Here is a 27,317-nt window from a genome sequence, read left to right as displayed (position 1 = left end):
CTTATGGCTTTCAGAAACCATGCCATGCAATGGTCAAATGGTTCTTTTTGGGAACTCGCTTCCTTTAATACACTTCGTATTTTGTTGCTGGTTTCCGCTTCTTGGTTTGTTTTTATTCTGTTTGGTTTTTGCGGTTTTTGAACTTAGTTAACCTATACGCACTCGTAACTAAAAACAAAAAGTTATATTCATATATATATATATATATATGTATGTATTATATATAATATGCAATTAGAAACTAACTTTAAACTTTTTCTTTGCGTTTCGGTTCGCTATAATTTTTTGTTTTTAATTTTGGTTTTGGTGCATTTTATAAACTCTTCGTTTTGCATACAGATGCATTGTGGGAAACACCTTACTCCAAGCGTGCCTTGTAGGTGGTCTTCCAGATCTCGGCAAGTGTCACAGCGCTGTGGAAGCGATGGAAAATGCACAGGGGCAGTGTAATACGCTGAATGATCGACCAGGGTACAAAGCCATAGAACTCCAGCTGCACCTGTTTTATTCAAAAAGAATGCAAAACACATCAACAAGTTGGCCAATCATTAGACACAGACACAGTAGGAGTATCCACAACAACAGCATGCATTTACGGCCTTCGAAAATACACTGACATAAACCATATAGTTAACATGAGAGCTGTAACCTATTTTAAGTTAATAACAGCTATGAAATATTAATTGTAATTATATACTTTATTTTTGAATACTTGATACGTTTGAATCTTTAGCTATCATTACTCCAGGTGAGAAATAAATTTAGAAATGTTTCAATGATTCTAATTGATATTATTTAAAGGTATTTCGTGACTTAAAGTAATTGTTGCAGCTCTAATGTTTATATATAACACGTCAGATTCTGTTTCTCATGTTTCTGTTAGAGATAATAAAATTCACTTTGTGCTTAAAATGATATCTAACCCAACTACAGTAGAGCCGCAGCCCGAAAGCATCCAACAAATGTAGATATTCGAATAAAAAATTAAATAAATACATATATAGAATGAGGATCTATTGAATATGTTGGCGACGTCTTTATGAGATTTTTAAGATAAAGTTAAACATGCCGAATGCTAATTTCTCGTCGAATTCAACATTGTGAAACACAATTGAATACACAGAAATATGTGAAGGCGAGCGTAAATATGAAATAATGATTAAAATACGATATCGCATAACAAATAACGAAGATAATGAATAGAATGAATAGAATGAATGAATAACGAGTATAACGAATATAACGAATAGAACGAACGAGAGCGTTAATCGTCTTACTTAACTCAGTCTCGCTTACGTACATATCTACTTACAGGATTGGCGAATACTTTTTGAGCTTCGAATGTGTAGATTGCAAACATGGCCACGTTGCAGATGAGTAGGAAGGTCACAATCTGGCGACCGGGCTTGCTGCGATCGTGCTCCGGCAAGTGGACGCGACGGCGCGACACATCGGCAATGAAGAGCAGCTGCAAAATGACCTGGAATACAGCAACGCCACCGGTGGTCGTCACCAGCAGGCTGGGCTCACTCTCCAGCACCTTGAGGCTGCCGGCAATGATGCTAAACACGGAGTAGGTGAACAATCCGAAGGCCGAGATGCGCAGCAAAATGTCGTTCAGATTCGATTGTTCCTCGCAGCGGAATTTCAAGTTCTTCACCCTGTTTCAATTCAATAATATTTTTTGAGTGTGAGGTAAGCTGGAGCTAATCTCACGTGTAATTTTAAAAAAAGAGAAAATTAACGCACCTGATGAAGCCAATAATGATGGCTAGTATGGCAAAGGCCATTAGAATACAGTGACTGGCATCGGCGAGGTAAATGGCCAACAGCGAGAACTGCTGATGACGCACCAAGACGAAGAAGAGTATCAAGCAAATCAGCGCGCCGACCAACAGCAACAGACCAAAGAACAATCCCTTCGAGGAGCCAACGCAGTCGACGCGACCGGAACGTGCCTGCTGCGCCATGGCAACGGCTCGACGGGAGAGCATCACCTCGAGCCTATGCTCCAGATCCTCATCGTTTAGCCGGCCCGGATAGCGACCGATGTGCTTCCACATGACATACAAAACCACCGCGCCAATCAACGAGTACTCAATGATAAACGGATACAGATACGGCGCCGAATCATAAACGATGCTGCCCATAATGTCAATGCGTCCACAGGCGGTGGAGTTGAGTGTGCCAATGTTGGAAGACAGTGCTGCCGGATAAATGTTGTCCAGGCTCTCCAGATTCTCAAAGGCAACCAGCCCGTTCGACTCATCATGCGAGATATCCGAATACGTTTGGAAACTGTTCTCCATGCCGGGACCAAACAGATTGTTCATAATATTCACGGCGCTCTCCGTGCTGCTCACGGGTGTGCTGGCGCTAACACTGGTGCTTGGCGTGGATGAGACCAGATTGTTGAAGAATGAGGAGATGCCGGATGTTGCGCTGTCAATGGCTGAATTGCCCTCGGCAGCAGCGGGCAACGTTGGAGCGGCCACATCGACGGGCGTCTGGCTCGGTGCAGCGCTTGAGAAGATGCGCTGCAGTCCATTGAAGGGATTGGTTGTTTCGCTGGTCGTGCTGCTGCTGCCGCTGCTGAAGTCCGCGACGGTGGCAGCTCTATTGAATGGAATGCTCGTGGTGGATGTGGTGGTGGTTGTGCTGGTGCCGGTGCTGCTGCTACCTGCAGTGCTAGTCGCAGCGGTGGTGCTAGTGATAAACTTCTTCAGCTTGCGGGCCATAGTAGTGCTGTGCCATTGATAGCTGGGCGTTGTGTACGGTGCCCTTGTCGTGGTCGTAGTGGTGCTGCTGGTGGTGCTGCTAGTGGTGCTGCTAATACCGCCCATGCCCAGGCTCTTCGAAATGCCATCGACAGTATTGCGCACCAGCTTCGACAGCACATTGTCGCTCTTGTAAACGTTCTTTGGGAGCACATCCTCACCGTCCAGTACCTCGAACTCGGTGTTGGGTCCAGCCTGGGTACGGAGCACGGTGCCAGCATGACGCAACGCATGCTGACGTATCGAATGGCTAATGGACGATGCATCCGGATCTGCTTCACGCTTCTGATGATAGATCGTTATCTCCAGCAGCGACTCCTTAACCAGGGTGCGTATCCACACACAGATGTTGGTGGCCACCACATGCATCAAGCCAAAGCGGGCAATCACCTTGAAGCGGTGTATGTTCAACTAAAAGAGAGAGAGAGAGACACAGAGAGAGAGAGAGAGAGAGAGAGAGAGGGAGAAAAGGCACGGCGCAAGCGCAATTTTGAGTACGTTTTGGAATCGCACTTACAGAACTATGTATGTATGTCTATATATGTGTATGTATGTGTATATTTACAATATACAGTATATGTACAATACAAAGATATGCAAGTAAGTGTATTAAACATATGAAAAAAAAAAACATATCTTCGGCTCTTTGACCGAAGTCTCAATACTCTTGCAATGCCAAAATGGAATTTGAACAAAATTACGTTCAACTTGGAATACCCTGCAAGAGTACAAGCAAAGTTATATAATTGTAATGCCCACTCCCAAAAGCCCTTAAATAGTTTATATGCAATTAGTTTATAAATATTGAGGTTATAAATATATCACACACACATATATGTTTTTATCGTGTGAGTGTAATGAGCGTAGTGAGGGTAGAGAGTAGAGCAGAGTAGCAGAGTAGTAGTAGAGTGGTAGAGTAGTAGAGTAGAGTAGTAGTAGAGTATAGTAGAGTAGAAAATGAGTTGTATATCGTACCTGAAATGGTGGCCTAGTCTGCGATCGCGAATGGGGCGGAGTTGTGGGGATTATGTACACAAAAATGGTTCATTAAAAAAACTAAGTACTTTGCACAATTTCGAAATTTGTTTAAAAAAAATGAATATGATGATGATGATGATTACGTGAAAATGGAATGATAAATGCTTGATGAATGCGTGTACGTGTTGTTATTATGTGAATAATGTGACACTAAGCTATGCTGCTAACTGTTAACTGTTAACTGTTAATTGTTAATGTTTAACTGATTTTGCTAATCACTGGCTTTGACTTTGGTCAGAATGAGCAGTTCGACTGTGTGCCGAAATGTGACAATGTGACAATAAAACAATGACTTGTGAATGCACTCAATATATTTGTGTTGTTATCCATTCATATTTTAATCACTTTCTTTTTAACGATTAATGTTGCATTTGTTGAATGAAGCAAAGCGAAAGAAAAGCAGGTGAAATGACAGATGATAATAATGTTGATGTACTTAAGATAAATGCGAATGAATGCGAATGAATCAAACTGAACTACTAACTGCCAATTAACGCGCCAATTTGAACGAGCGATAAAGACGAAAGGATAGTGAGAGTTAGCAAGAGATAGATAAATATCGAGAGACAGAGAGAGAGAGAGAGGGATAAACTGAGGAGAGAGAAAGAGAGAGAGAGAGAGCGAGACAGAGCGAGAGAGAGAGAGAGAGAGACAGAGACCAAGAGTCACAGAGAAAGAGACAGAGTTACCGAACCGAGCCTGAACTGTTGGGTTGGGTTGTGATCTTGACTTGAGTCCAAAATATGGTTCGCGATTGTCGGCAGGAATATCTTTAGATACTCAGCATTTGTGACGGAATTTCGATTTAGATTGACGAGTGAGCCTCTAATGATTTCCAGCTTTACAATCCCGCACTCCCCTCCAGCCCTGACCAACGACAATATCGTAAGCTTAAACTTAAAACTAACCTCAATTAGACCGGTGGAGGACTGGGACTTTGTTGGCTTTCGTTTTGTTAGGTGTCTTTATTTATTTTCTGTGTGTACTCATGATTTTTAACATACAATAGTTGTAGTAGTTGTAGATAATAGTAGTGGGTAGTATGTATATTGTATTTAGTAGTAAGTAGTTATAGGCTTACAGTGTTATTATTTTTTAGATTAAGACAGATAGTCGAAGTAATGATGTCGTACTAAGTACACTCGACATAAACTGCGCCCCAAATGCGGACTAAATAGACTTACCCGTGCATTCATGAATATAAAGTACATCTGCATAAAGGTGAAGATCATCTGCAGCAGCGGGTTAACGCCAATCAAAATATGATGGCAGGGCGAATCGAATGGGATCTCAAAGAACGAACCAAATTCAAGGCCAATATAGATCATTGCACCAAGTCCAAATGCTAAGAGAACCAAAACAACAAAACAAAAACACACACCACAAATTGAGAAAGCCAAAACAAAAACCACACACGAAATCAAAAAGTAGAGAAAAAAACAACAAAAAAGAAAACAAAATTAGCCAATCAGTACAGTAAAGCACGCATATGTATGTCATATAGTCAAAGAAGAATTCTGATGCTTTACCGATGGCACCAACGCGCAGAAAGAAACTTCCGTGGGTGAGATCGCTGTGTGTTGTCTTCCGCTTGCGTACGTTCTTTGGGGTGACGGCCACCTCGACATCGACGGGTGCTTCCTGTCCATGGAAATGAAAACGAGAATAGAGCAAAACAGATACATATATATTTATATATATATTTATATATACAATAGAAGAATTGATGGAGATGCGAATAATGAGATCGTCACATTGAACAAATTCATATGATCGCCTTAATTGATGTGGCCTTATCACTTGGCAAACAACGTCACATAATTAACAACGACCTGTTAATCGACCACCCCATTCGGGTGCATCGTATGTACTACATATTGTTTTGTGGCTGCCCCACTGTTGCCTCCCAATTGTAAGCCCTGACACCGATTGCAACCGTTGTTGTGGGATAAAGCTTTAACTGACTTGACACTTTGATAGGCAAAGCAAATGCAGGTCAAGGGTTGACTGAAAGATAATGGTTTAATATTGGCTCTTCAATTTAAACTCCATTTTATTCTAACTAATCAAGTTGCTTATTCACAATATATTCGGGCGGTATATTTATTTGTAAGTCGTAATGCATTAATGAAAATAATTGACCCACCTGATATGCGGCGCCCTTTGCAGCTTTTCCAGAGTCCTTAGAGCCCTTCGCATCCTTCGAATCGGCTGGATCTGCATTCTTTGTTTTTTTCGATTTCTTCTCTTTGGGTTGTGGTTTCGGCTTGCTGCCCCCTTTGCCGCCATTGCAGCAAGAGCTCTCTGCGAATGCGAATGCGCAATGATTAGAAACATTGGCGTTTTGATTGATGATTGATTTGGGCGGTGAAGCTTACCCTGCAGCAGGAAACAGAAGACGTACAACAGGAAGAGTATGCTGGTGCCATATAGATAGGTGAAGAATGTCTCATAGTAGAGCACCGGCAGTCGGTGTGTTGTCACATCGCTGATCACGTATGCAATGCACACGACAATTAATAGAATCGCATATACCAGACTGGTCACGATAAACAACGATGTCCTGCGAAATCGAGTGTCAAAATTAAAATGGAAAAACATTTCTTATTTTTTAGTTGTTGCCAATTTGTCAAAATGATCAAATTCTACATGAATGCTTTTGTCTGCAAGTGGAAGTGTAAGTGTAAGTTTATATTTGTGCGAGTGCAGCTTTGTGTCTGTTGCACAATTTACATGACCCAGTCCTAAATCGAAACATTGTTGACAACACAAGTGTGTCTGTGTGTGTCTGTGTGTGTGTCTGTGTGTGTGTCTGTGTGTGTGTGTGTCTGTGTGTGTGTGTGCCTGTGAGTGTGTGTGTGTGTTTGTTAGTGTCAATTACCTAGTTTACAGTAAGTAGTTCTTTAATTGGTGTACTTGAAAATTGCATTCGCTGTGCGCTTGTATGTGTGTGTGCGGGTGTGTGTATGTGTGTTTGTGTATTCTCTGCCTCAGATTATAAGTGTGTGTATGTGTGTGTGTGTGTGTGTTTCATGCATCTTAAGAGCATCGCTCGACTGGCCGAGTGCACAGCCTCATCCACATGCATAATTAGCTATCGTCAGAGACAACTTGGCCACTGTTTGGTTGGCTGTTCGATATTCGATGCCAATCAACGCCTATTACCAGCTCCATTGGCAAGGCATCAAATTTAGCACAGTGGGGCGCAATGCAGTTCACAAGCTCTTTTCACACCTCACATCAGCTAATCAGCTATTCACATGAATATGATAAAGACTATTCAGCTATTTCGAAGATCGCAAAACAAAAGGAGATTCAATTGACTTGACTTGATTGAGAATGGATGCACATCATATTCGTATTTAAGTGTGATATAAGAAATCCAGCATTGATTAAATTTATTGCTTCTGATTCTTGATTTCATATCCTGCACATTTACAGAGCAGCGCAATTCGTCCAACTGTGCGCGTTGTGCGATTTGTGTTTCAATCAACTCCTATGCACTTTTTGACCCAGTTAGCGACATCATCATCATCATCAACGGCAACGGCAAACATCGCTTCTCAAATAAGCGCAGACTAAGCGTGCCACTCACTCATCCTCATCGGAGCACATTTACACTCATTTGCATATGTATGTGGATGGTGTGCTGTGTAAACTGTAAGCTGTAAGCTGTGTGTGTGTGTGTAAATCATCCCTGAAACTGCTTGATTAGAAACATACAATGATGAAGTCTGAAAGCAACTGAATCTGCTGCTGTTCGATCATATAAGATTCAGATCTGTTTTCGAAATATATATAGAATATATATTCGTTTTGTGAAGATTTGGAGTTTTTGGTTTTACATTGGAACGGGAGAAGGTGAGAGAAGTCAGAGCGAAGGATTGCAATTGAACAATTGAGCAATTGGGCAATTGAGGAATATTTTATAGTTGCATTTTGATGATGTATATTACCATAGTTCGATTGGTCCCGTTATTGCATTTGTTTGATATGTGCCCTGCACCGTTATTTTCGCTGGCATAAAACTGTGCTTATTTGGATTTGGCTTGAACGTGTAGCAAACCCTATAAGTTGACAATCGACAATTGACAATTTTTTTTTTTTGTTAAGAAATCATTCGGTATACAAAAAAAAATAGAGTGAATTATTACGATAATCGGAGGAATTTCAGGTGCTTCTTGGATACGGGGACCTTGGCGTTTCCATTGCAAATGTGTTAGTGATTACAATTGCTAATTGTACGTATTACAGTGTAGCTTACTACATACATACATATATACATATATACATATACATACAGGCGAGTATATACAGTGAAGTTTTTGGGGATAGGTGTGCGTGTGTGTGTGTATCTATAAGTGTGTGTGTGTGTGTGTGCTGAGTATTACTGAGTAACTGCGGCTCTGGCAATTTTTGGCGGCCTTGAGAAGCATACACTGGCCACCCATTAACCAATCTCTCCTGCTATATTTCCATCTCTCTGTATCTCTGTCTCTCTGTCTCTCTCGCGCTCTCTCACTCTCACTCGACCCCTCGCTATCTATCTCTTTCTGTGCCTATTCCCCAGGCAAGCGCACCTTTGCAACGGCTGGGGCATAACATTCTTCAGTTCCATTTCCTTGTTGGCTGCGTTGTTCTTCTCGGCGCTGTCGGTGCTGCCAGCGGTGTGGGAACGGGACACCGGCAGCGTTGCCATATTGTCGCCGCTCTCAACATCGACGGTGGCGACCTTCACTTCACCGCCGCCCATTGTTTCCGTTTCCGTGTCGGTCTCCGTTGTGCTGGCTGATGGTCCTTTTATGCCGCTTTCACTTGATCACTTCGCGATTTCGATCACGTTAAGAATTTTCAATTGTTTTTTTTGTTTTTTGTTTTTAATTTTTACTTTCTTCTTTTTTTTTTTTTTTTTTTGATTAGTTTTTCTTTATCACAATACTTGGTTCACAATACTTGGTTCGATCTGATTTGGATGTCGCGTCAAATATTAATGAAACAATTTGCAATCTGGTGTTGCATGCAACGCATCGAAGTATGCAATAAATACTTTTTGTTGTTCGTTGCTCTCGCTCTTTTTGTGTGCGTTTGTGCTCTCAGATATTTTCTGTGGAACGCATTTGAAATGCATTTGACAAATGAGGCGTGGCCAAAAAAAAAAAAAGCTTAAGCCGCACTTGAGGCGATGCTGCTACTGCTTGCTATCGTTGTTCTTGTTGTTGCTGCTGCTTTGGAATGCGTCCCGGAGCGACCTAGTGACCTCTCTTCTACGCAGCAACAGCAAGTAAACAACAATTCAGCCTCAGCAGCAAATTCAACCCTCTCTCACGCATTCCGCTGCGGCAGGGGAAATTACTGCGTCAGATTAACTAACACTCAGCATTGAGCCCAGCACCAGCAGGAGTTGCTCTCTCTCTCTCTCTCTCTGTGTGTGTGTGTGTGTATGCGTAGCAGAGCTATATGCTTATGAACCATCTACACATGTACACATTGCTCCCCATAGAGCTGAAAGCGTAGCTAGCACTGAAGCTGGAGCTTAGGCTCGAGAACTTGAGAGTAAATTTGCGCACTCGCTCTCACAGCTAGGCGCTGTTGGTGCTGTCAAATGTAGTAGACTAAATTGGCATACATATGTACGTGTTGGGGAGTGTATCGGTGTATGGGTGTATGGGTGTATGGGTGTATGGGTGGGTGTGTGCTTGTGTGTATGCATGTAGCTGCCCGGTGCTAACAAAACCAGGATAGACATTCAGTAGCGCGCCCAACGTATCTTTTTGCAATGCTCAAGGCAGCAAATTGTTTCAGAACTGCAAGAATTTTGCAAAAGCGAATACCACAAAAAACGTATTTGTTTAATTGCACTGGTTTTCAATATTATCGCATATTCTATGATGCTCAGCTGTCTGCTTGGCTAATTGGCTGGTATTTAGGCTCTATTCTTTAATTTTTGTTTTTATCATCACTTTTAATCGTTAATTTGTCACTTTTTTCACAATTCGCACAGCTTTTGCACAGCTCCAAAAATAAATGCACAAAAAAAATGAAGTATATATATATATATATATATAGGGATGTATACATATGATGGTCCAGACTTAAAACTGAATTGTGTGGCTTTCACACTGACTTGCGAACGCTGTATACAACACGTCCAATGGCCTGTACTATCCAACTACAACTGAAAAGGCTCGTCTCGGTACCAAGTCCCGTCGTTCTGTGTGTGCCTCTGCAGCAGCCGACCAATCTGCGCCGAATCTGCGAATGTCCTCTCCTCCTTGTGCTCTCTATCTCCATCCCAGTCGCACTCTGCATCTTTGGTTCTCACTCACCATCTCTCACTCTCTCTCTCTCTCTCCCTCTGTCTCTCTTCATCTCACCCTCGCATAGGATGCACAGTGTTCGCTTGCTCTCTTTTGGAGGATGCTGCTGCTGCTGCTGCTGCTGCTGCTGCTGCTGCTGCTACTGCGTTGCAGGACGAACTGGCTGTAGGGGAAAACGACGCGTCGTATGCCAGAAAGTAGGACACATTGTAGTATGTGAGTTCTGTGATTTCACATGTTCTCTGCATCTCTGCATCTCTGTCCCTTTCCCATTTTCTATGCTGCACATTATTTGCATAAGGCTTTGCATTTGTTTGGTGTCCCTTTCTTTATCTGATTTTTTCTATCTCTTTTCTAAATACACACATATATGTATATACAAGGTTTTTTTTTCGATTGGAATGTTAATGACTTGTTTGGCTGCAGTGATTGCTGCGAGGATTCGACCTGCCTTCTTCCCACCTCCACCAATCGAGCTGTGAATTCCACTTGCCTAGCTTGTTGACAAAGCGCAAAATCGTTTAAGTGTCGTTTACATTTCGGATTTGTGACTTTTACTACGAGACGACGGTGGCAACAGCCGTATATAGCTCTTGGCTTACGGGTGCTGGCCCATGAGGGAGTGGTTCAGTGGTTCAGTGGCTCAGTGGCTTATCACTCTGGCTTCGTCGCACTCTTTTTGTCATTTGTCAGCTTGTTTCTTAACTAAATTTCCCGTGCATTTCATTCAACAGGGTTATTTTCCGTTTAAAATTCTATTCGAACTAATTTAATTCCTGCAGAAATGGTGACTTAAACTCGGGCACTCCAACTGGCTTCATTTGATTAAAAAAGTGTATTTTCCCTTTTTGCCTTCCAATAATAAATAGAGTTAGCGTTCTGTTCTGTGCCTCGAACAAAAGACGAAACATTCAGTCTTTCAACAATGCATTAAGAAAATGGGTCACTTGAGCTGGGAATGCAAAACATTTTTTCGATTCCCACGTCGACGTATGTAAGCAACCAACAACAGCCAGCAGCCAGCAGCCAACAGCCAGCAGCCAGCAGCCAGCAGCCAACAGCCAACAGCCAGCAGCCAACAGGCAGGGTGAGTTCTATCCGGCAGGGTGATTGTGCAATTTAATAGTGCAGCCCACAACACATTGAAGGCGGCGCAGGCCGCATCAGTCGAATCAGAAAATCAAAAGAAAAAAGGGCGAGCTGTCAGTTAACTGAAAGCAACAGCCTCAAACTTCATTACCCACGTTTGTTACGGCTGTGTGAATGTGTGAATGTGTGTGCGTGTGTGCTTGTGTGTGTGCGTGCCGAGAATGGGCAATCTAAACCCTATAAAACATGAAAGGCACAGTGGGTGCGATTGTTCACAACGTAATTAAAAGTTCGTCCGGTGCATGCAAAATAAGGCTAGACTAGAATCTACGAATTTGGCTTTACACTGGCCCAATGTTTTTTTTAAGGGCTTGGGTTTTAAGATAATCCCACGAGCATTAGGCCGACTGCCAATGATATGTTGTTCCCCGTTTTTTTCTTCCCATCCAAGGGAGAGGGTGACTTTTTGTGCGTGCTTCAAGATCGATTATTTCATTTAAATCCTAAGAGCGCAGAGATTACCAATCGAATCTTAGTTAGGCATTTTGATCAAACATTCTCGAATGGCTTTCATGCGAGACGTTTTCACGCACATTTTATTTTTATGCTTTGCTCCACTGTGCGCTGCCACCAAGCATTTACGATAAAAAATGCAGCGACGCCGGCATCGGCGCGCAGTTCATTTCCTTTCACAGTCTGGCGACGACCCATTTTATATCGTAAGTTTTTCATGTGTGTTTTTTGCGTAGTTTTGTTTTGTGCACGTTTCACAACAACCAACATCGCATTCTGTTTTGCTTGCCCATTCGTCGATTCGAAGCCGTCAAAGCCCTACAGACCCAGCCTGGGCGCTGCCAGTGCTGCCAGTCCTTACACCCATTCATTTCACGTATCAATAAGCCGTGTCAGTCGACTGCAGGGTGCGCCGCCCAGGAAAGCAAGGGAAAGGAAAGGAAAGGAAAGGGTTGCAATGGCCAAGGGCTGAATGGGATTTGCGTCGCGTCGCGAGCTGCCAACAACTGCGTCGCAGTGCACTGAGTGACACGCTGATGTTTTGCGAACGGAGTTACCAAAAGGGAAAGGGAAAGGGGACAAAGCCACATTCGGTCCAAAAGCCGCACCCATAGGCAACTATAAGTATAAGCCGATAAAAATGGGGAGCAGTTGGCAAGCACTAACTTAAAAAAGAAACCCCTGGGCAAACAGAGGATAAATATTTCAATAGACTTAATGAGCAACAACAGAAGCACTCCTCACACATCCTAGTTTTAGCTGGATCGTTTGGAGTGGATGGATTTGCATGGATTACATTTGAATATATTAGATGTGTCTGGTCAAGATATATAAGTCAGTATATATATAAATACAGTTCGAACAAATGGAATTCATATGTGGGATCTACGATTAAATTCATCTATTCTCAAACAATCATCAATGGGAGTTATTGCAATTTATAATTTACACTGAATAGGCATTAGAGCCAGACTTTCGCAACTGATTGTGATGAAATCGACGGCATGTATATTGGCGGGGAATATATATATATATATATATATATAAAGCTATAATTATATAGGGTTCCTTTTTAGGCTCATCACTAGAAACCGCTGCTGATGATACTGAAAATGTGTTAGGCCATAAGCAGGAGGCAAGAACTAGGCCAGATTCTGAGGGCTGCTTGGCCTGTGCCTTTGGCGCTGTTATTTATAGCTTCTGTTATTGCCCATCAGGTGTTTTAGTGCTATTTATAAAAAAAAAGAATGAGTTGTGCTATGGCAAGAGCCTTGCTTAATTGAAGGTGGCAATCATTAACCTTGTGTGCACTCATCCAATCATGCGTCGCAATTTTCCGAGAGTTGATCATCCAGAAATAGGCTGGCAACTCATACGGAGTTAGTGCAAGGTTAGGGCAATCAGAATCGATATTTAGATGCCAATATTATTGGCGTGATGCGGGTAGGTAAGTCATCGATTTGATTTAATCGATAATGTGGCAAGACAAATGACAAAACTCGCCATTTACAACAGTTGGCCAACGAGTTATGTAAAACTTCAAAGTGTCTAATTTTGACATGTGCTACCCTTTCAAACAGCGATTGCATGTTTCGATGTTTTCGTATTGTGTGTCGTATGCGAATGTAAGTCATTCGAACAATGACACCTAAGACAGCCGCAGACAGAGACAGAGACTGAAACAGATACAGAGGCAGACGGAGACGCAGACGGAGGAAGTCACCCACAGGGAGAGCAGCCAGATAGTTGCAGTTGACAGCCAGTACTGGGCCAAAGATTATGGCGTGCTTGGCTGGCAGCTCAGACCCGGACAAAGGCCCATGCCTAGGTCCAGGTTGTTTGGGTGCTCTGGCTGGTTGCCTACTGAAAGTTGTCAAGTTGCGAACTTTGTTAGCAACTTCTTCAGCTTACACGCTTTCTGCCATTGTGTAACCCATTTTATATGCTTTTTTTTTGTGTTTATTGCTGCCGAAACGCGGGCTATTTGTTTTATGGTGGGAGCAAGGGGAATTTTGGGAGTGGCAGATGGAATTGCATGCTGTATGCTTAACAATGACGACATAATCGGAAATGTAAGGCAATGTGCCTGTGCCTGTGCCTGTGCCTGTTGTGTGGCATTAGTTCATTGACATTATAATCTGTTGGTTTGCCAAACAACAGCCAGATGACAATCCGACAATTTTACAACAATAATAAGAGAGAAACAACATTTGGGAAGTTGGCCAGCAGCGAGCTGAGTCGCTTAAGCTGGCTTATAATACACATATATGTATGATCTTAGATCAGCGAGAAGTATACCAGAAAATTCCATACAAATAATGTTATATATTAGGAGTATCTAGTGATTAGCTGGTTGCCAGTGTTAGTTGATGTGCTTTTGTATAAGTTCTACGCTAACACAATGCATTGAAATCAACATTTAGTTCTATTGACAACTAAGTGTGGGCAAATGCAAAACAAAATATTGTACAATTTTAGTGTATAGACCGAGAGAGGAAACTAATGAGTATATTGAGGTAGTTAATATTAATTTAAAAATATATCGAAAATTGATGGATTTTCGAAATGAATATACCAAATCTGACCTTTTCTGTGGATGCGTCAGAACCAGTGGATGATTACCGCTGCAAAGGTGTCTTGCTTATTAGTTGAATGAAATTTGTACAAGGTTTACGTAACATGTTGGGTATATGACTACATAAAAGATAAACAACATTTGGACCAAAAATAATCCACAGAGGGATGGATGGATGGTTACCCTAGAATACGCTAAGTATTTGCTTTGAGCAGGTTTGATTAGGTGGGAGCAACTCTCTCTGGAAGACGAGTCCATACTACACATACACATATGAGAAATTAAAATCACACAACGAATGGTAAGGAACAGTAGCTGTGAAACAATGGGTTGTTTGGCACTTCCTAGTAGAATTTGGAAGGCGGGGGCAACAAGTTCTCATACGCATTTGAAAGATTTGGTAAGATTCTTAATCAAAATAAAACGTGTTTATTTTTTAAGGTTATTGGTTATAAATATTTGTTTATATATTTGGACAACATAGAAAACGAAACACACATTTAGAACGTGGGTGGACGGCTTTAGGGTGTTTTTTGGTTATTGCTAATGCATAATATATATATATATAGAAGTATCCGAATGGAACACACTTACTTGGCATTTTTTGGTCGTCGTGCATCGATCGGAAAGTCATCATCGAAATCCAAATTGAAATCCTCGCCCAGATCGTGGGGCACCAACGGAGTGCGCTGGTGAGCGGGACTCGTGTGATATCCATCGCCTTGTAGCTGTATTCAGTTGTGGAATTGTGGATTGAAGTTACAAAATGGATTTTGATTAGTTCTCTGGCCTGTTGTTAAATGGCAATGCCATAACAATAAATTGGAATTCGTATGTACAGCAATACACGAAAAGAAAGCACAATTATGATATCAGTGTCATTAAAAATATAGTTAATTAGATAATTAGATAGAGTGCATGCATTGTCATGTTAAACTCAAAGGATAACAATTAAAAGTCAATTCCAATTTATTGCCAGAAATTATATAAAAATTGTACTGATCAATATACACTTTTGATATTATAACTTAAAGTAAAGGGCGAATCGTTCCGTTACTCGTGCAAGGATTTTTTTTTGCTGGTCATTGTAAGTGGTTTTAATTTGCATTATTTTTTTCTTATTTTTTTTTTTTTTTGCTTTTTATTTAGTGTGTCACATTTTGGAGTTTGTTGTGGTTCATATCGGGCTGTCGAGCGATCAGATTATAAATCAATCAATCAGTCATTTAATCAATCAAGAGGCTTTTAATTTCACATGGTAAACTGAACTTTTCTATAATTGGAAAGCTCAAACAATAATGGATTAATGTAAACATTTGCTAAAAATATTACACAACTAAAAGGCAATATCATCGATATAAAATATATATATTATTATCGAATATATATATATTTTTAAATGTGTGTAGTTATGTTTGAGCTCATATGCAATATTTACAAGCATTTTTAATGTTGAGCGATGCATGTGAATGTTCACTGGAATCGCCTGAACATTTGTACATATATGTGATGAATTTTCTTTTGGACATTCATTGATGTGTGTAGGTATGTATATGTTGTGAGTGTGACTGTGACTGTGATTGTGATTGTGACTGTGACTGTGAAAGTGTGAACCGTTTGTGAGAGCATTATATTGCATATGACTTTTGAATCCTTGGTACGAGTACATCCAACAGCCCCTACCTTGACCACAGTGCCGACCTGATTCGACTCGGATGCTGACTGACGGTTATCCAGCAAATTGGCACGCTCCATATTTTCCAGCTGTAGTGTTTCCCTTGGCTGATCCAGAAGACGTTCACGCATTTCATGTAGATAGGGACACCGCTGCATTCCTTAATCTCCTCGCCAGCGACTTACAACTGATATGCTGTTTTTTTATTATTGTTTTTTGTTTTCTTTTTGTTTTTGTGTTAGTTTTTGGGAGATATGGCTCTTTAATGCTGAATAGGTTTGTCAAATATTTAATAGCTATCTACTGTATTTGGGCTGTGTTAAGTTGTATTACTAAAGACAATACCTAATATTTTAGTAAATGATTTTCCATTCTTGGCATATACATATGTATGTAGGTATGTTTAAAGTTTTCTTTTGTTTCGAGAAGTATAAAGTTCTTTAGGAGGTAATTTCTATTTGTTCATATAAATCAGTCATTCAGTTTGCAGCAGCAGTTTAATGTTAAGACTTTTAGTTAGCAAATTGGTCGTTCTGTAATGAGAAGTAATATAAAATGCGTTAGAATGCTGTAAAAACAAAAGCAGATCTTTTTCTCATAATCTATAGCACAATTCGAAATATTGCTTAATACTATTTCAAAATGATTGGCCTTGAAATAGCAGAGCGCTCAACAAGTGGAAATTCCAAAAGTAGTTTTATGATTTTATTTTTGGAATTGGCAACATCGCTTGATGGACATCTGGCCAGCAGTCTGTCTAATCTTGAATTGCTGGATAATGTTTGCAGCGAAGACGACTCAATTCCAACAAAATACCAATGGATTTTCAGCGATCTTGACAGATTGACGAGGGTCACACACCCAATAGACGCGTGACCTTTGAAATGCCAAATTTTTAGTGCTGTTGGAATTAAATACTGGATCTAGTCACAGGCACATGTTCTCATACTCTTGCAGAGGGTGATTATGTTGGGACTGGTGTTATTCATCTAAGATAAATATTCCTTTGATATTTCTTATAATTTCAATTGAGAGTATAATGAATATATAAAAAAACATGTCAAGTCCGTAACTTTGCCAGTTATATTCCATATTATATAATATTTGTACTAAGAGCCTATTGAATAGTTCATAGGCTCAGCAGTTCCCATGAACAGTCAGTCCGTCAATCGGTCAGGACCAACTGTAATTGATATGCATATATAGAGATATATATATATATATGCACAACATATGTAAAGATATTCACTCAATAAGGCGCAATTTGTTATAATGAGCTGCCCCACATATTGCTGGCTGCTGGCCAAGAGCTGAGCATCCAGCACGCCCCGTTCATGCATCAGAGGCGCATGTGGCATGCTGGCATATCCGGAGAGCAAGTGCATCCAGTGATCGCTTGCTGCACATTTTGACCAGTGTTTGTTTTGGGTTTTGAGGCGAGGTCGTGTGCCATTTCAGCGTGCCCAGCCAGCTATAGACACATTAAAAGCACGCAGCATAAAATCGGGTGCGAAGTGCGTGGGGCTTGTGTACCAAAACAAACAATTACAATTAAATACAAACGATCGAAGCAAACGAGGATCGAGAAACGAAGAATCGGCAGTCGATGCATCGGTATTGATAAATCATTCATTTGATTGCCAAATGTGAACTTCATATTCATATCAAGAAATATAAATGTGTGCATATTTCTAAAGATTTTGTTCATGTCAGGGGATGACTAGATATACAGTGTTTGTACTCATTGCAAATGTAATAACATGTCAAAAGATTCATATATGAAATAATACAAAAAGACCAGATAGTGAAAGTAAATCCGAAAAAAAGTGTGAATAAAGTGTGAATAAATAGTGGTTTTTGGTCATATGCTTAAGACTGTTTAACTGTTGCAATTACAAATTTCAAATATATAGAATTAAATATAGTAAATATCTATTTAATTCTAACTAAATCTGTTCCATTTTACATTAATACAGCTTTTATTCAAGCAGCATGCTCTCAACTGTTTCATGGATATGCAGTTTGGGTGTTCTAGACTATATATTCCAGTATTTCGTCAACTGAGGTGGCAGTAGCGACATTAACACCAACACAGAGTCTCAAATTGAAAGCTTGCTTAAGGCCATTAACATTCGATGGCTAACAACTGCAGTCGGCCACAGCCACAGCCAAAGCCGTCCAAGCGGACATTTATGGTCTTAACAGAGAATCGAGTTGAGCTTTGAACTAGTGCAAAACTAACGCAAACCCGTTAATTGCAATGTTTGAGAAACTGAAATGGTTGATTGGGTAACAAGCTGGCAAGCAGACTGTGAAAGTGCCACAAGATGATGCCACATTCAGCAGCAGCAATGCAATGTTTATATTTTTATATTAGCCTCACCGAATCGGTGGCGGATTCATTGCATGTCTTCAGTGGCAGATCGTTGGTTGCATTGCTCATTAATGTTATTATTGTTGTTGTTGTTATTGTTGCTATTGCTAAACTTTTTTATGATAGTTACACAAAAGTGTCCGATGACAGATTAGAAGCGAACAACAGACAGACAGACAAACAGACCCAGACACAAACCGCACCCACACCCATCGCAAACTTGCGGATCGGCGCCACTGGCGGGGCATTTTAAAATACAAAGAAACAAAAAACAAACATTTTTCTTTTTGCTTTTTGTTTTTTGTCTTTTTTATGTGTGTGTGTGTGTGTGTGTGTGAGTGTAGCTGCAGATCTGTGAGCATTAAAGAGACGGAGCCCACATTGAGAACCGGAAATGCAATTGTATAGCTGCAAACGAATACCAAATTGGGATTGAGAATTGAAATGGAAATGGAAATGGAAATATGCATGGGAATGAGTAGAACTATCTGGCAGATGGACACATATTGCTTTCTGTCAGATCCAACATAAGTATAATAAAAAGCATAACAAACACGTCTGACACGACAGCACCCTGGAGAAAAAGTGCTAAAGTTAACATAAAGCCAATAGCAAAGACTGCACGACTAAAAGATACCCAGTGCCATTATTGAAAAGTGAAATCTAACAAGCTAAATAATCTGAAAAAAAGAAAATTGCTACACAAATGTATAAAGTTCTTATCTGCCATTCAATCTAATAACAAAATATATATAATTCCATTACAGATCTCCAGATACAAATTCATTTGAAAGACACTTTGAATATATTTACGTGTATCGAGTATACTAGTATAGAAACCAAAACATGGGAAAATAGGGTGACCTTATAAGTCGAATCAAAAACAAAAACAGAAACAGAATTCCCAATGCATTGCTGTCAATGATCCACAGCTGGCGCTGCTGCTGACATTTGGGTTTGACGTTGTGGGTGGATGGGTGTTTTGCTTTGCTTTTGTATTATTTATGTTTTATTTACGTTGTTTTTTTTATTATTTTTTTTTTTTTTCATTTCTCTGATGCGTTCCTTTGGTCAGCTTCGAGTGCTGAAGAGCCGTCACGCTGCGGTGGGTGAAGAAGGGCGGCAAATCGGTCTCAGCCACCCCATTTTGGGCTGCAATTTGATGGCATTGTGCTCGTGGAAATGTGCACTGTGGGCGAGGTCGCCGCCTCATTAGCTGGATATGCAGATATTAGTATTTTTTTTTTTTTTTTTTGTCTGGGCTGTGTTTCTTTTTCAGTTGTAGTACTATGCCACATGCTAACCAACCACCCACCCAAAGGGTCAGCGGAAAACACACCACCGTTAGAAACACTTTCAACCCTCGCATGTTCAGAATGCATTGACAGAACGCTTGGGCTACTGTTTATAGCGAAAAAAAAAATATACAAAAATACAAGTCTTATGAGCGACATAAGTCGGGGATTGTTGAAGCGATCCAAACAACAAACTGAAATATTGTTGGCTTGCCTCTGGCCTCTGTCCTGTGCCAAAGCAAAGTTCAAGGCGAACGAAATCAATGAATGTCTGTAATGAGACAGTTTATTTAAAGATCGTAGGAGTGAAGTAATTGGAATCCGCTTACAATATTTTGTAATACTTTGTAGATCGATTTGAAGTAAAGAATCCATACGAAAATATTGATAAATTGATATGAAATACAGCTGTGGGGAAAATCGTCTAATGTTATGGAGACTGATCTATTGCAAATACATGAAGATCAAGTTTCCCGCTGGCTTCCCTCCATCAGAATGACCCAGTTCTGTGGCCCATGTACTTAAGCGTAGTTTGTTTGTATGTGTGAATGGATGTGGGGTAAAGCATTGCGACCCGTTGTCAGCCTTGCGGTTTCCGATTTCATTTTCAGTTTTCTTGCAATTACTCGTAACATTTGCCACTACGAAATAACTTTTGTCGCTATTGTTTTGGTGGCACTTCTATGGGTTTACACTGCCAGCCAGTCAGCCAGCCAGCCAGCCAGCCAGCGAGCGAAGGTAGCGCAAAGCAAAAGAAACGCAAACGCATATTGCGGACATTCCAATGTCTTTCTAATGGAAGACCAAGAAATGTGACAACAAGTACGACCACTCACACACACACACACACACATGTGTCTATGTGGATAACTGTGGTAACATGCGACATGCGACATGCGACATGCCAAACGCGTCTACAACTTGAGAAGGGCGCCCAAAGTTTGGATTGTTTGGTAAATTGATTTATGATTTCTGTAGAGCTTTGATGCGACTATTAGCTAATTTGTATGCGCATGTTTTTTTGTAATTTTCTATTCAATAATTAAGTACAATATAATTAGTTATAATTACTTACTTGATTGGGTTTCTTCTTCTTCACATGCTTCTCATTATTCGTATTCGTCTGTTTCAACTTTCAACAAATGGAATGGCAGTTAAGCTAAAGTGGCGTATTTGTGTTATTTATTGTTGTTCTTGTGATTTTTTTCTTTCCCGTTTCGCATGTCGTTGTCACGACTTCGTCCTGTTTGCAATATGGGGTTTGTCTGGGGGGGAGGGTGGCAGGGTGGACGATGCGAACGTGTGAGTGGGCGGTTGATTGTTGCGCGCGCTTTACGTTTTTTGCGTTGGCTTTTGTTGTTGTCCTCGGTTTGACTGCCTTTGCCAAAAATGTGTTGCGTTTGCCGGAAACGGAAGGGGAGCACACACACTCGCACACACAGACAAAATGGACGACGACGCGCACACACACACACAATTACAATCGTTCACTTGCTTTCGATTTGTTTTCGTTTTTCTCGTTTTTCTCTATTTGTATTGATGCTGTTGATGTCATGAGCTAACAAGTTTCACAAAAATTAGTTAAGCTCAACACTTTAGATGTTTGGAAAAAAAAGAGAACAAAAATTAATGCTGGCAATTATAGCGAGCGTCATCGCAACAACAAAACGCAACAGCAACGGCAATGGCAACAGCATCGACACTGCCAACAATGTCTACAATAATAATAATAGCTACAAGTATTTTATTTGAATGACTATTCAATCGAAATTGACAATAGGCTGTATAAAAACTTGGCTTGATGCTAAATCAGATTCCGATTCTGATTCCGATCGCGATTTCATTAAATTAATTTTATTTCTGCAGTTTCTAATGTGCTGTGCTGTGCTGATGCTGTTGTTGTTGTTGATGTTGATGTTGGTTTTGGCTGTTTTCTTGTGTTGGCGCTTCCGCTTGCAAGCACCGTATTGACTCTTCCATCACTCGTAACAGTTCGTGTATGACTGAGCTCGAACGCAACTAACAACTCAAAACGTAGAACGCATACAAAGCTCTGCCAACGGCAACGTCGCACAGCAGCAGCAGCAGCAGTAGCAGCGGCAGCGACCGCAGCAACAGTCGTCGGCGACAAAATCGGCCAGCAGCAGAAGCAGCAGCAGCAGCAGCAATGGCAAACGTAGCGCAGTCGGCGTCGTACGTTTTCTGTGTATCGTAAATATTTACGATATACACAATTGCTTGCTGCTTCTGCTGCTTCTGCTACTACCGTTGCCAGTTTCGCAGTCTGCTGCACACGACGTTCGTTGTGCGAGTTGCCAGACAAAATGTAATGATGAATCGGAAAAAAAACACGATGATCAACTGAATAACGATGATGATGAATGTCTGGAATTGAAAGACGTGAATTCTGATGACCGCCACTAAATGCGACAGATTGCATAATTCAACAACTTTTGGCCTTTTTTTATTGCAGGGTATTTTTGATATACCTACGAATACCTTACAAATACAAAAATGTTCTAAATTTACTCGTTTTTATGTTTCAAACTCCACAGCTCACTGAACGAACGCACTGAATCTCTTCCTGAAGACGAATTCTGGCGGGAATATATGAGAATATCGAATATCTGGAGATAGCAAGAACATTTCTAAAGTAAAGCAATCTGTTGGGCTAACTTTGCTTCCGGAAATAGACATATTTTTATTATACTCAGATACTCAAGTTTTGATTATTATATCACATTCGTAGGAAAGTGAGGACAGTTTTAATGTTACTTTTATTGAGCTAGGAGTTAATCGTGTCCATAAGTAAGGACTAATGGAAATATTTTCTGTTTTAATCGCTGTAAAACATTTATGTCCTTTATTTAGTAAAGCCTTTCTTTAGGATTTACTTAAGCTGTTTCTTGCTATTGCAAAATTTTCCAATTATTATTTGAATACAAAAATGATATTCATGATAGCAATGTAAATATATATTTTTTATTCTAGCTCGGATAATGTGCACTACGAAATTTCAGTTTGTCCAATCCTTAATCCTTAAAAAATAATGATTTTAGTTAGTTCCCTTTATTACCCATGAGTACAATGGATTGTAGATTAGTCTAAGATACGAAGGAGAATAACTTGTTATTGAGCGTACTTACGAGTATGCGTGTTTTGTGTGATTTATATGTATGCATTTATGTATATGAAAGAGTTTACTCATAAGGACATATAAGTGTGCAAGAGGTGCAACATGGCCCAAGGATGTCGTCGGGACATCAGGAGTCAAGTGAGTAAGAGCGGGCGTTTCTGCTGCGTCTGAGGCTGCTGCTCCTTCTGACTGTAGCTCGGCCTGTGACTCTGGCTCTGGCTTCGACTCTGGCTGGGTTTGAGTTGTGGCGCATGCGTGAGAAATGGGCAAAGGACATTCACCTTTTGGTTTTAGTTTGCCGCCAAACAGGGTGCATTTGGCGTAAACCTGCTTTTCTACCTAATTGCAATGTGGCGCACCCACAGCTATTATTGCCAGTACGTTGCAGTTGGTAGGTGGTAGGTGGTAGATGGTGGGTGGAGGTCTATCTAGGTGTGGGCGGTGCGTGGTGAGTGGGTGCAGGCCTACGCATATATTCATACATCTATACATAGCTGTGCGGAGGGTATATATGCAATGGTCAAGCTACAGTGTTCGTTGTGCGAGAAAGCCGCTGCTCGCCGGGCTCCAAATAAAATACTAATTTGGATTACACAGGCAAACAGGGCTCTTAGCAGGCTCCTGGATAAACAGTAGGACATATCAACTCGCCCACTTTTCTTGTATTTGTATTTTGAACTCAACAAAAAAACAAAATAAAATAAATAAAGAAAAATAAGCGACTATACTTGAGCACAGAAGAATAAAGCATCAACCAGAAATGCTAACCTAGTTTTCGACCAGTTCAGTTGGCCAGGGCGTGGTTCAAATCCCGGGTAACGAGTTGGTATATATGGTATACATATGCCTTGTATAGGTACATAGGGCCGAGCCCCTGGCTGAACAGCATCCACAAAAGTGCAGCATAAATCAGGGGCAGCACACAGCATCCACAACCGAAACCGAATAATAGACAGAGAGAGCGAGTGAGAGACAGAGACAGAGAAAGAGATTGGGCGAAAGACAGAGACATGTATAAACAGCTAGATAGAGAGGGAGAGAGAGAGAGAGAGAGCGTTGGAGCGAAAGCCCTTAAGAGCTGGATAAAGTATTAGGATGCCAAATTCAAATGCTGCAGCTACCTTTTGGTGAACAGCCCCGGGCTTTTAAGCTGCCTCGTGGTCCACAAGATACGCAAGAGTTTTTTTTTCTTTCTTTGTTGTACACTCTCTGCAGCTTTTTTCAACCCTTAGCCGGTGTTGTGTGGCACTCGCACTTACCACAGATACATGCCCATTTGAAGATACAAATGCGAGCACAACACTTTTTTTTTCGCCTGTTAAGTTTCGGAGCTCATTCTTTACTCATTCACCGACTAGCTGCTCCCAATATGTAGCAGCATATTTATTTGGCTAGTTGCTTAGAGACACAGAGAGAGACAGAGAGAGAGAGAGAGATAGAGAGAGAAAGAGAGGGAAATTGTTAACTATCGCCGACTTAATCCAAATAAAACAAATGTACTTTTCATAGTAATCGAAATGGTTTTTATTCATTTTACTGCAATATGGGATACACACACGACTGGAGTTTCTCTATATGGAAATCAATTGTATTTGTTTTAAATCAATAAATTGTACCGAAATTGTGTTGTATTTGTTTATTATTTCTAATTTCAATTTTTTTTGATTGAACCATTTGACTTATTGTGATTTAAAAAAAGTTTCTAGTTAACGCTGTAAAATAATTATTTTGGTATGACATTAATGTTGACTTTAATTTATGTACTTAGTATGTTTTACGTTGTTTTCCTTTCTTTTTTTTTTAGTTTTTCTTTGGCTACTGGAATAGGAGTTTTCAATACACATTTTAGTGGAGTTCGAATTCATCTCGTAATTAGTAACTAGTTTAATAAATTCTAATATTACGTTTTGTAAATATATATCAATTTTGATTAGACATTTTCGATTATATGATTTCCATTTCGGTATTCAATTTATTTCAAGTTCATTTGCTTGTTATTATTATTATTATTATTATTATTATTATTATTATTATGCTTTGGTTTTTGAGCAGTGTTTAAGTCGGTGTAGATTAAATACATGTAAGAAAATGCATACAAAGTTACAGTTAGACTAATTAAAAATTTAGTTTGAATATAAAATTGAGATAACTAAGTTATACATACATATACAATTATTATTCAATATATGTTTTCTTATGCTGAAAACTTGAATATACAATACCTGTTGACTTGCTCTCAAAGATGAACACAAATCGTTGATTGCACATACATATGTACATACGAGTACATACATATGTATTACACAATGTGCATATGTCTACATAAAGCAATTCGAACTTAGGCTAAGTAAAAACTCTTTGGCGTTGAAAAATATACAAGTGAATGTTATTCGTAGGTATATGAATCAAGAATTTACACATACGAGTATATAGTTCTAATAAAAACTTATGTATAATATTTAGTTGCACATGTATATATATTCTACATACACATACATACATTTATTCTGTCTATATACTATACCTTTATGGTAGACAAAAAAAAAGTTGTTTTTTTTTTTTTAGGGTTTTTAAAGGTGTGTTTTACTCTTAAGTATTATAAAATACATAGTTTGTCTTTTCTTTTTCTTTTTCTTTTTTTTTTTGCTTGTGCGTTTTTGTTGCGTTTCTCATTTTGATTTGTCTTTCTACCGTTTGAGCTTACCAAATACTGAATATTTATTACAAACACGTAAGTCTTAGCCAAGTATTCTCTGGTTGGTTCATAAATAATGGATGCAACATACATAATGTATGGTACACATGTGCAAACATCTGTATGTCTGTTGTTTTCAATCTGAACAAGCATAAACAAATTATCACAAGAACTTATGGATAAAGAAAAACGAAACTCCTAACAAGTAAGTACTCGTATTTGAATGCTTATAAATAAATAAATAGTGTCTAAGAGAACAGCGAATATTCAATTTAATCATTGAAATTTAACAAACCCAAATTCAGTTATTCAACGACATACGATTAATAAACGAGGAATTTCAACAATAAAGGACTGATCGTATATATATATAAATATATATATATATCGTGTTATTTAAGAGCGTTGCAAATACATTAGCTTTCATTTGGTAGTTATTTATGTATATGAATGTATATATTATATATTTTTTATGGATGTCTGTATGTCTGCATATAGATTGATATCAACTCATTTTTAGATGTTGTTAGTTGTTGATGTCGAACATTCTCAGATATACGATACCATACTGAATAACCTTTCTATATCATATGCTACTATGTAGTACAATATAATTAATACTTTTCATGGTTGTTTGACTTTATCGCTCGCATTTGGTGGGGTTTATGTTTTTCTCGCCATATATTTAATATGCAAGTAGATGTATTTTGATTTCGTGTACTTAATTTCGATTATGCAGCAACATCTAAGTAAATACTTTAATATATATGTATGTATGACTATATATGTATGAATATATATATATATGTATATATATATATATATATATTTACTGTTTTACTGTATGCATATAAAACGTTTACGAAGGAATGCCAACTATATATGGAATAGTATCATTAGTTATCAGGTTATATGCATACTACGATTCACAACTTCTGCTTCTCCGTAAAGTGTTCTGCTATAATTGGACAAACATTGAGTCCCTAGTATGAAAAATGTGCAAAACACTCGCTGTTTGCAACTCTGAAGAACTGTCATGGAACTTTGATATAGATATATGTATACACTATATTAGGAGGCATCGATCTATAAATCGTTTTAAATATATTACTTATTCGATTGTGAATCAACATGAATCAAACATCTGGGTATACGAGTATGGATATACTGATTCACCCCTACAATCGTCAGCAAACCTAAACATTGTCTTGTGACAAACACTCTCTCACACACACACACACACACACTCACACACACACACTCACACACACACTCACACAAACACACACACTCACACACACGACCATACAAGTTACTTAGATACATTCGATTCGATAAGGAGACTTTTAGTAGGACTTGACATTGCTTGTGGGTTTTTCTCAAAATTTGTTTGGAGTTTTCGTTATATAAAGTCTTTTTATGGTTTACTTGCAATCATATTCATATATATATAAATATATATATATGCATGTATATGGGCTTAAATGTGTATGCATTTGTAACTTAGCTTAGTATTTGATTCAAAGTTAATTGGTTTTCATTTTCATTTTCATTTTCATTGCCATTTCCAACTTACGGATATGTTTTTGCTCTCGTTTTTTTTTTTGTTTTTTTTTTTTTTGTGGTTTATTTTTCTTTTCGTTTTGGCTCTAAAAATTGTTTGCACCCGTCCAGAGTTAAATTTGTCATGAAGGTGGTTCTTGAGTGGTTGCTGGGTGGTGGTGTCGGTGTCTACTTTTTGTTTTTGGTTTTTGGTTTGTTTGTTTGTTTTAGGTTTTGCATGTTTTGTCTATGTTTGGTGGGTGGTGGTGTGTGAGAGTTGATGTTGTGCTA

At 39.4% G+C, this 27,317-nt stretch overlaps 1 protein-coding gene across 12 annotated transcripts; it reads right to left on the bottom strand.

The window, feature by feature from the left end:
• Positions 1-209: 209 nt before the first annotated feature.
• Positions 210-21,658, bottom strand: LOC6564570 (proton channel OtopLc). 12 transcript variants are annotated; one of them, XM_032738011.2, is made up of 13 exons: positions 21,617-21,658; positions 20,729-21,246; positions 15,993-16,517; positions 14,904-15,037; positions 14,320-14,358; positions 7,772-7,882; positions 6,194-6,378; positions 5,962-6,119; positions 5,345-5,456; positions 5,000-5,160; positions 1,750-3,188; positions 1,301-1,661; positions 210-499 (listed from the first exon to the last, which is right to left on the bottom strand). In XM_032738011.2, the coding sequence occupies exons 3-13, from the start codon at positions 16,140-16,142 to the stop codon at positions 359-361; spliced, it is 2,991 nt and encodes a 996-aa protein (XP_032593902.1). In that variant the 5' UTR covers positions 16,143-16,517; positions 20,729-21,246; positions 21,617-21,658; the 3' UTR covers positions 210-358. The 12 variants fall into 12 exon arrangements, with proteins under 12 accessions (XP_032593902.1, XP_032593903.1, XP_032593904.1 ...); XM_032738012.2 differs by lacking the exon at positions 21,617-21,658 and having other exon boundaries at positions 1,313-1,661; positions 20,729-21,125; XM_032738013.2 differs by lacking the exon at positions 21,617-21,658 and having other exon boundaries at positions 16,011-16,517; positions 20,729-21,125.
• Between the last annotated feature and the right edge of the window lie 5,659 nt (positions 21,659-27,317).

Source organism: Drosophila grimshawi, unplaced genomic scaffold, assembly GCF_018153295.1.
Source record: "Drosophila grimshawi isolate 15287-2541.00 unplaced genomic scaffold, ASM1815329v1 contig_848, whole genome shotgun sequence".
NCBI classification, from domain to species: Eukaryota; Metazoa; Arthropoda; class Insecta; order Diptera; family Drosophilidae; genus Drosophila; species Drosophila grimshawi.
Note: the sequence above shows the minus strand (reverse complement) of the source record. Positions and strands in the feature narration are given on the sequence as shown.